This window comes from Lontra canadensis, unplaced genomic scaffold (assembly GCF_010015895.1).
Source record: "Lontra canadensis isolate GAN:19392208 unplaced genomic scaffold, GSC_riverotter_1.0 scaffold10, whole genome shotgun sequence".
NCBI lineage: Eukaryota > Metazoa > Chordata > Mammalia > Carnivora > Mustelidae > Lontra > Lontra canadensis.
The window spans coordinates 19,299,648-19,310,663 of NW_022631004.1; the positions used below are offsets into that span (position 1 = coordinate 19,299,648).

Below are 11,016 nucleotides of genomic sequence, written 5' to 3' on the forward strand. Positions count from 1 at the left end.
TTTAATATTTTGTATAATTCTAAAAATTGATTAGAATTAGTTTTGCATCTCTTAAGTATTGAGCATAAATAAAGACCTTATTAAATAATTAGTTGACATTCCTTGGGGTTTGACTAGCTTAGATTTAAATTAAGCACAATATACTTCTGAAATTTTGTTATTCTCTCAAATGGAGGAATTTTGGAAAAAATCAAAAGACAGTTTTTACTAAGTAGATGAATTAAAACATACAGTCAACTCTCGATTTTTCAAACTAATGGAGGAAAGGATGGAACAAGCATTACTATTTCTTTAGTTCCTACCCCTTCAGACAATTGCTGAGAGCCTCATTCCAGACAAATTCTTTGGCTTTCCATCTTGACCATGTTGTATTTCCTAGCCTTGTATCCAGGATGCAGTCTGAAATACCACTTACATTTGAGTTGACCAGAAAGTTTCATGTTTTCACATTCTGTTCTTCTTAGACACATTTTTAAATCCAGTGCTTTAGCACTGCTTTTGTGCTATTAAAATTCACATGAGAAACTGATAACATTGTCATTAGGATATTATCCTCATGGCTCATAAAATTAGTTTTATATTAAAAAATCTTATCTTTGAATTATAATTTACAGATAATTATAACCTTTCAAAGGTATTACCTCATGGTACCAAACTGATTTTTAATTTTTTAATACAAAAATTTTATGACACTTTTTTATCTGAAGAGTGTGTCATAAAAATTCTTCCAACTTTTTGAATTCTTAATGGGTGCAATATTTCTGAGTACTATATGTGTTTGTAAAAGGGAAGAAATGCTGAAGGAATTTATGTGTGAAAACACTATGTTGCGTGTATATAATACATCATTTTCTCTACTAATTAGCTGCACACAGTGTGCTATTATCCAGACATAAGTATTCATGGGAACGCATGTATCTGGATAACTACGAGTTGAAATAAACACACCTGCCTTTTATTTCAATAACTGCACATTCAAATCCACATAAGGTATTTATTTGAATGTGACCTCCATATACATAAGAAAACATTGGTTTCATTGTTCAGTTTTTTGGTTGATGTTTTGTTGTTGATTTAAATCTAAAATAGGTACAAAATGTGGATAATGCTTCTCTGGAAAACTTTGCATGCAGGGAAAAGGAAATTCAAAGATAAATCCTATGAAAAAACATTGCAATTGTTTTGTCTTATATTTTGCCTCACTATATGTTGAAGCTAAATTCTTGTGTAACGTAGCGATGCTACACACTAAAGCCAAAGTGTGTACAGACAATAAACCCACCTGGAACTGTGCCTACTTTAAGTCAAATAATTTAATTATCTTTCTTTATAGAATAAAATTGTTGATCTTTGATTTGGAGAATCTTTTTTTCTCAAGAAGCTTTTTCCTTGAATAGTGTATTAGAATATGTCTAAGAAATCACGTTTTCTATTAGGCAGTGGAACTGTTTGTTTCAAGGCTTATTTTATCGTCTGCATAGTAGTTTCCCCTGCCCCCCAACCACCACCACCATATAAGCCATATTTCTGTATAGTTAGTTTTAACTGACATGAGCCAGAAAATTGAATTAAGGTGACTTTAGGAGTCTTAACTTTGAATTTCCTACTTTTCATTGCATGTAAACTCTCAACCACATGTAATAGTTTCAGCTCAAGTTCTAGCTTGTATTTTGCATGTTAAAGCTATAAAAAGTCTATTTATGCTGGAAAGAATTTATGGCTATTGTTCCGCTATCACCTGATTGATAAAATTTATAAATAAAGACTGACTTTATTTATGTAGACTTGTCTTTCTGCCTTAGGGAGTGAACTACTTTATGTCCAAGGGTATCCTAGATGATTCACCAAAGGAAATAGCAAAGTTTATCTTCTGTACAAGAACACTAAATTGGAAAAAACTGAGAATCTATCTTGATGAAAGGTAAAAAAAAAAAAAATTCAAGTTTTCATCAGAAATGAGTTAGATAATGCTTTTAATGAGTTAAGCTTTACTTTTATAACTATACCATATAGCGGTCATGTAGTTGAGAAATTTTTCTCACAGCTATTTATAACTGCCATTGTAGTCTGAAAGCAGACAAACGGTATGTAAACAAATGAGTATGGCTGTGTTCTAATAAAATTTTATTTATAAAAATAGGTAGTGGGCCATATTTGGCTCACTAGCTATAATTTGCCTATCCCTACCATAAACAATTGATAGAAATTAAAGATTATGATCTTATAATCATGGTTGAGCTCAGCAAGAATTGAAGTGTAGTTAAACAGAGGATGACTATATATTAGATTGTCATTGATAAAAAATACGTGTACACATATACAAATATTTATACACACATGTACACACATACACTTACACAAATATTTATTTAATTGTAAATAACCCAAATGTATATAAGTAGAATTGTTACCTCCATAAGATGGGGTACTGATGAGTCATTAAAAAGAATGACTTAGATCTGTGTGTAAAGATATAGAAAGCTGTTCACAATATACCGGATGAAATGAGAAAAGCAAATACTAGAAAAATATATACTATATGTTGACATTTTTTAAAGTCTACATAAATAGTTGTTACCTCTGGTGGTGTGGATTGCTGTGAAAAGTGAAAACTGTTATTATTTTCATAGTTAAAAAACATAAAGAATTCTGTTGCTGTTTGAATTTAGCCAAAACACACACACACACACACACACACACACACACACACACGAAAAGAAGCTGCCCCTTTTAATATTGCAAAATTTTTTCTTCATTTTATAATTAGAATTACTAGTTTCACCTTACTTTGTTATAACCTATTCACAGAAAATTTAAAAATTATTTAATGTCTCAAATAATCAGAGTTGGATTTTTTAATTTTAAGGATTATGTATACTTTGTAGGATTAGCTGATCTGAGAATTGATAATAAAGTTTCATCCAAAAACATAATTTATGAGTCCTTATCATTTTTTTAGTGGAGAACTGTTGACTAAAGCTATATCCTTTTCTTTTTCCACTAGGAGAGATGTCTTGGATGACCTTGTAACGTTGCATAATTTTAGAAATCAATTTTTGCCTAACGCACTGAGAGAATTTTTTCGTCATATCCATGCCCCTGAAGAGCGTGGGGAGTATCTTGAAACTCTAATAACAAAGTTCTCACATAGATTCTGTGCTTGTAACCCTGATTTAATGCGAGAACTTGGCCTTAGTCCTGGTAAGAATATGTATAGTGAATTCCTTCCATTCCCCTTCCCACCTGTAGGTAAAAATAGTAGTATATGAGACTTTTTTTCTCACCAGGGGGAAACATGCTTTCAGTCATTACAAGTATTTCTTTTACTACTTGTAGCAATGAGTAATTCTATAGACTACAACATTTATGTGAGTTTAGAATAGTTTTGTCATGGCTGTCATTTATATGTAGTAAACACACTCTTTTAGGAAGAAAGTTAAGACTTAGCTATAGATGCATTAAAATTATTCTTGATTGAGAATTGGGTATTACTAATTTAAATAAAAACTTGAGAAATTATTTTTAAAGCTTTTCATAGTTTATATATTACATAGGTTAACACCTAGAATTTTTCTACTAAAATTTATTTTTAATACAACTAATTTTCATAATGTGTGTATGAGTGTATATCTACATATGTGCAATAGAACCTGAGTATCCTGTGTATTTTTTCATTTGATAAAGCTTCACTTTTCTCTTCATCTCAAAAATTTTATTGTGCTTATTAAGTGGAGATTACAAAAACATTTACCCATCACATGAAATTGGTTGAAAATGCCTTTATAAAACATAATATTTAACTTTGCTTTATAAAGACTGTAGGATTCTGAAATTAAAACCCCATAATACTAGCAAGTAGTTGTAGCAAATAATAATACAAGTATCTTGTGGTTTGTTAATATTTTGATAGTAAACATCAGATATTGCCTTGTGTAGATATAAAGACGTTTTGTTGTTGTTGTTGCATACTGCTCAGGTTTAACAATCTTGTCCCTAAAAATTTACTTTTGAAATTAATACATAAATTCCATGGACCTTAAAAATACATGTCTCAAAGGAAGATATTAATTTAATAATCTTATAAATTGTTTACATTTTATTTTGAAGGACTGTTAATGCATGTCTTTGTCATTAAATATTTTCCAGTTAGATTTTTATAAAAACATTCTATGTAAATAAATATGTGGTTTTTTTTTTAAATAGGAAGTAGTTTTTTAACTACTATACTTGTAACAGTACAAATGTATTTTACGGGTCATTGAAAGGGAGTATCACATTTGAAAGCAAAGATGAAAATAAAGCCAATTCTGAAATTTTTTAATTTGAAATGAGCTTTTATTATAAATTCCTAAACTATTCTAAAATGCTTTAGGAGTTGAAGGAAATAGTCATTAATTGGTGATCAGTTAGGATGATCAACTATCCCTGTTTGTCTGGGACTGAAGAATTTCCCATGACACAGGATTTTCAATGCTAAAATTGGAAAAGGCCCAGACAAACTGAGATGAGTTAGCCATTCTATGTTTAGTTATGAGCCAATCTCAATTTATTTATATTATGAAAAATTTTGCATTAGATAATTCCTTTAGGACCACATTTTTCAAACCACCTAATAATTTGAGGTGTTTCTTTTTAATTCCAGATGCTGTCTATGTACTGTGCTACTCTTTGATTCTACTTTCCATTGACCTCACTAGCCCTCATGTGAAGAATAAAATGTCAAAAAGAGAATTTATTCGAAATACCCGTCGTGCTGCTCAAAACATTAGTGAAGATTTTGTAGGGCACCTTTATGACAACATCTACCTTATTGGCCATGTGGCTGCATAAAAGCACAATTGCTAGGACTTCAACTATTAACTTCAAACTAAAGTTACCCAAGGACTTATTTAGCAGATATGGGGGTTATATTAGTGCTGGTCATTCTAGCCTCTGTATACAATCAAGCTCGAGTGTACACCTTTTTTTTCCCTTTTACTATTTTCTTTTTTAGTAATTTCCTTGGTGAACTAAAGAATTTTGCAGAATTTTTCTTAATTTTGCTTATCATGTTTTGCACAAAGCAGAGCCATTGTCTGACACAGCTGTTTAAGAATGTTCAACTGACATTATACTCTAAAAGATGGTATATTTGTGCATTAGATTTGCTTGAAAAACTACTCACTTTCATTCTTTTTTAAAATACCATGTAATGTGTACATATTTAACTGAAGAGATTTATAATCATAATTATTTTATTGTAAAGATTTTAACTAAAGCCCTTCCTTTTCCTCTCAAACTGAGTTCTGAAATTTATTTGATTCTGATCTGAGCTTATTACTGTCTTCATAAAAGTTGGATCTGACTTAGATAAAGACAAATACCAGTTTCTCTTTCCTTTGAACTTCATAAGAATATAGATTTATTACTAGTAATAAGCAAAACAGGCACTTATTTTTATAATATAAAGTCATCGCTCGACTTTCCATTTTTAAAAGTTTTGAGTTAGTCATTTCTCAGTAAGTCCTTTAAACTATTTGAGATAGCAAAATATGTTGAAATCTAGGATTCCCATACATAGGAACAGAATGCTATTAAAACTTATATCTCTTGTAATTAGTCAAAATTTGCCATTCTCTTAACTTGATAATTTCTGTTTACAATCAGTTGAGAAAGGGGTATTGTGAGTCAGTCATCCAATAATATTTACCAAGGACCTTCTGTGTACTAAACACTGTGCTAGGTAGCAATACCTAGACATGGGCCTTGCCTTCATAGATGTTACATGATTGATAAGGAAAAATACTGCTTTCTAAGCAGGGTCGGGCCTGGTTAGTACTTGGATGGGAGGAAAAATACTGCTTCTTGGAGAGTATATCTATGAAGCATAGCTTAATTAACAATTATTTAATTATGAAACACTTAGCATTGAAATGATAAAGAAGAATATATTTATATGGTAAGTCAAAAGTTTCCTGGAAATATTGCTAAGTGAAAAGCATCAGCTTTGAAATGAGACACTAGGTGATGAGTAGAGCTGCTAGTTTAGGGGGTGGAACTTGGAAGATTAGAAACTTTTTACTTTCCGGATCTGGTCCTAAGTAAATAGTGGTTGATAATATTACAACTGCAATTGATGCCCTATAGAATTTTCAATGGCAAAACATATAGTCAAACAATTTTGGAAGTCAAAGGGACTTTTAGACCGGAAGTAAACAAGTTTTCAGATCTTGAGGAAAATACCTAAATTTTCACATGTGCATAATATTGAATTCCATAACAAGATACTTCTTTGTAATTTTTAACTTCAAAACTAATTTATTGGAAAGTTTCTGAAGACCAACAGTAATAATAACATTTTATCATTTCCATTTTCCCATGAATCTCCTTTTCTTTCTCTCTTTTTTTTTCCCCCATCCCTATCTCTCCCTTATCATTTAGTTCTTTCTACCTCTGTTTTAGTTTTATTCTCTTTTCTTTCCTTCTATATAGTTTTTTGTATCCTCCATTTCACAGTTTTCCCCTTTTTCCTGTTTTATTTTTTCCACCCTGACCTGATTACAAACGTAGATTGGCAGTATTCTTTTTTTAACATTTTCTTATGAAAATTTTCAAACATATAAAAGTTAAAATATATTTTACAGAGAATGTGTATATAACCACCATGTAGGTTCTACAATTAAAATATTACTGCATTCACTTTAGCACGCATTTATCCATCCCTCTATCCATCAATCCACCTATCTTATTGTTTTAATACAGGCAATACAAGTTTCGGACATCACAGTACTCTTTCTTCCTATAGAATTCAACTTGTATATTGTTAGCTAAAGATTTACTTTAAAAAAAATTTTTTTTCTTTATAGGTAAAATTTGCATTCCATGAAATACATAAATGTGAAGTGTACTAATCCATGAATCTTAATAAATGCATACACTTGAGTAAACCAAGCCCATATCAAGATATAAAACTTGACACAACCTATTTACAGTTAATATTTGTCCCACTTCACATAAAATATAGAAACCTTGTAACCATACAGGGTGTTTACCCACTTCCTTCATTTGTTATCTTAGAGTTGTTCTATGAATTGCAGGTAGCATACATTACAGACTCCCCACCGTGATAATTTACTTTGAGTAGTCGTGTCACTTTAAACAAGGGGAAAAAACCTCATTTATATTGACCCACATTGTCATTTCCAATGCTTTTTTCCTTTCTGAAAATCCAAGTTTCCTTGTAATATCATTCATGTCAGCCTGAAAAATATTACCATCTATATGACTGTTCAGGTATGCTGGCAATGAATTATCCTAGTTTCCTTATACATGAAAATGTCTTTACTTTCTTTTCCTTTTTGAAGAGTGCTTTGCTGCATATATAATTCTGCATTGACAGTTTATTCCCCCCTTTCGCGCTTTAAAGATAGTCCTCCACTGTCTTCTGGCCTCCATTGTTTCCAGTAAGAAGTCAGTATATTCAAATTGTTTTCTCCCTGTGTGTATAAAAAAACCTATTTCCCTCTGAAAATGAAAATTTTGTCAGCTATTTCTCAATCTCATTTTTCTTTCCTCCCCTTTTACATATGTGCTAGAACTTTTGATATCATCTCATAGATCTTTTTTTTTTCATCTTTTTTTCCTCTTTTCTTCAGTTGGATTATATCTGTTGATCACTGTTCTAGGTCACTGACTTTTCTGTAATCCCTTTTAAGCTCATTCAGTGAACTTTTTTAACTACTATATTTCTTAGTTCTAGAAATCCCTTCACATTTTTATAATTTATATGTCTGTGCTGCTGCGATTTCCTATCTTCATTTACGGCAAGCACATTTTCCTTACAACCTTGAACATAGTTAAATAGCTGCTTTAAATCTTTATCTGCTCATTTCATCTTCTTCAATTGCCTCTTCTTTTGAGAATAGACTATATTTTCCTGTTTCTTCATATGTTAGTAATTTAGACTTTGTCCGAGACATGGCTAATAAAATATGTAGAAACTCTATGTTATGATACATTTCTCCAAAGACTTTTTTTTTTAAAGCTGGAAGTTAACTGGCAGAACTCAGTTGCAACTCTTGCTCCCCTGAAGTAGTTCAAATGTCCATTCCCTTCTTTAACCTGGAATCTTTTGTGTGTGTCCACAGTTTAGAGAGAAGCCAGAGTGTGTGGCACAGTTCATACACAGAAATTAGGGAGCTCGCTCTTCTTTTCTTGCCATTATTTCTTTTTTCCTTTTCTTGCAGCTACTATTGCCCCAAACTCTGCCCCAGGGTTCTTCAAGTCTGTGAAACTAAAGGCTCCAATGATGCAGCCTGAGGGCTGCCCTCAGGCAAAAACTATAAAATGGGAAATTCATCTCCTATCTTCTTCCAAGCACTCTCTTCAGTGTCAGCCTGAAAAAAAAAAAAAATTACTGATCAGCCTTTATTGGGTTGCTTTCCATTTCTATACTTTGTCCAGAGTTTGTGGTTTTATCTCTTCAAGAGCTTGTCTGAAAGAGCCATCAGTTGAAGTAGACCCCTCTTGAATTGGGCAGTATTCTTTTTACTACTTTCTATACTTACTGAATAGGGATTTATTCCTGGCATCTTAAAAACTAGGTGAGTATAAATTTACATGTTTATTTTTAAAAACCCATCATAATAAACATTTATTGAATGCTTAACTCAGAAGTTCAGTGTTTTCCAGTGAGGTCCTGCTGGCTTTTAGGGAAGGATGTTCATTATGGGAGACTGCTCCCTACAGCGGAGAACATCAACGTGCCTGGATTTTGCCTGCTAGATGCCAGTAGCATCCCTCAGTTATTGTGACATACAAATAATGTCCCCACATGTTTCCAAGTGCCTAAAGTTTGGAACTAGTGGACCTTCCTTCTGATAAAACAAGTTTATCTTTCTAAAACACAAGCTCCTTTTAACACTTCTGTTTCAAGTACTCAATATCTCCCTTTCTACAAAATTAAGCCTCCTCAGCATGGCATAAAGGGCTGTATGATCTGCGGGCACCTGGGTGGCTCAGTTGGTTGAACATCTGACTCTTGATTTTGGCTCAGGTTGTGATCTCAGAGTCCTGGAATTGAGCCAAGAGTCAGGCTCCCTGCTTAGCAGGGAGCTTGCTTCTCCCGTCCCTCTGCCCCTCCCTACCCATCCTCACACACACACTCTCTCTCTCTGAAATAAATAAATCTTTAAAAACAAAAAAGGCTGTACAATCTGGCCTCAGCTTATCTTTCTTTAAAGCCTCATATCCAACATTCCTCAAATGTGATGTGATCTGATCTTTGTCTTTTACAAGCTGGTCTTTCTGTGATGTCTTGCTCTCCCTTCTGTATCTAAAGTTCCCCTACTCATCATCCAAGATCTACCTCAAATATAGCTTATTCAGCAAAGCTTTCAAAGACTGGCTTTCTATTATAAGGGCTAAACTAGGTAAGTGGCAGAGGACTTAGGAGGAACGAATAAAAAACAAAAACTGAAAATTGATGGGGTTTAGTGATTTTGAAAGAACAAGTTTGATAAAAGGGTCTAGTTTTCCTACTATCAAAGGTAGCTACTAAGAGGCAACCAGTGGAGTGATATGGAACAGATGCAATCCCAGTTTTTTGAATTTGAAAGTATCAACAGAACTTTGGTTGCAGCTAGAGAATAAGGCTAGGAAAAAGAAATCAGGGCTGGATAATGTAAGTTTGGAGGTCTTACTGGTATTTAAAAGGTATTTTCTTAAGTGAAGCACTGGAGAAAGCTCCTCTAGAAGGTTTGTTGAGTAAAAAGAAATGTTTGGGAAACAGCATTTTAGGTTTTGGTAGAGAAAATGAGGGTTTGTGAAGACTGTAGAAGGACCAGAGAAGAATGGTGGCCTGAGAGCTAGGGAAGCCGAGTTTCAAGAAGGATGCTGAATTTGTATTTGGTGCTGCTCAACCAAGTAGTTTTTTTTCCCATCTACACTCAAGCTTCTTTGTCTACCTTTTCCACTTAAGGCTGAGTTCTTTCGTTACAGTAGTGCTAATGGCTTTTATATTGTCTCTGACCAAATATTCTCTTACCCAACACGTAATCTGAGCTCTGCTGAAACCCACAAGAGTACTTATGGTCCTCCGCAACTCAGGCCTGTCTACACCTTCCCTCCCCACTAAGGGCTGTGCTGTTTCAGGGCCAGAACATACCATACCAACTGGGTACTGGTAGTGCATTTTTCCTATGCATGATTACCAGTTCTGTTTTCTAATATACAGGTTAGTTTGTGGGTTTTTTTTTTTGGTTTTTGTTGTTTGTTTTTGTTTTTTGTTTTTGTTTTTTTTTAAGAAAAGAAGGCAAAGAAAAAAAGTGCTCAAAAACTTTTGAGTTCTCCAGATTTATCATTAAGATTTTTCCCAAGTATATTTTTTAAAACTAATACTCTCTAATCTCAATGAACCCTGCATTTTCATTCTTCCATTAATTTTGCTTTTTTTTTTTTTTTTTTTTAATAATTGTAACCTCTCCCTCACATTTACCTGTTGAAATGTTATTTGCCCTTCAAAGTCCTCTTAGATTCTTTCCTCTCCAGGGTAACTGTTCCAGTTCTTTCAGGTGGAAATTTTATTCTTTTATCTCCCTCAGTACCTAGCATAGACCTTGGCCAACTGAATTATTTTAGATCTGGTTTAGTTTGTACATAAGCACATAGGAAGATGGTTTTACTATGTCCATTTTTTAAAAATATATTTGGAGCTTTCAGTTGTACACAACTTATAAATTGGAACATATTAGAGTTAACTTCTTAAAAATATTTAAAAACTCATTCAACCTCTGTTTTATTCTTGATATAAATTCATCTCTAGAGAACTTCTGATCTTAAATATTTGGATGAATCTCTACTTTAGGACTGTCTTTTTTTTAATTTCAAGAGTTTAAGCCATTGATCTTTTTACTTCTCTAAATTGATCTTTTACATTTTTTACAGTATGATTAATATGGTGCTTGATGACAGTAAGCCTATTCAGAAGTCTTAACATTTAAGATAACAACTTGTTTATTGTAATTTGAATCTGTTTTC

At 32.7% G+C, this 11,016-nt stretch overlaps 1 protein-coding gene across 2 annotated transcripts in view; it reads left to right on the top strand.

The window, feature by feature from the left end:
* Nucleotides 1–6,056, top strand: part of FBXO8 (F-box protein 8) — a 48,933-nt gene extending 42,877 nt beyond the window's left edge. For both annotated transcript variants that reach the window (XM_032855766.1, XM_032855765.1), the window contains exons 4-6: nt 1,803–1,921; nt 3,005–3,201; nt 4,643–6,056. In XM_032855766.1, coding sequence (XP_032711657.1) covers nt 1,803–1,921; nt 3,005–3,201; nt 4,643–4,830 — 504 coding nt within the window. In that variant the 3' untranslated portion in view covers nt 4,831–6,056. The remainder of the gene's footprint in view (nt 1–1,802; nt 1,922–3,004; nt 3,202–4,642) is intronic.
* Nucleotides 6,057–11,016: the final 4,960 nt, after the last annotated feature.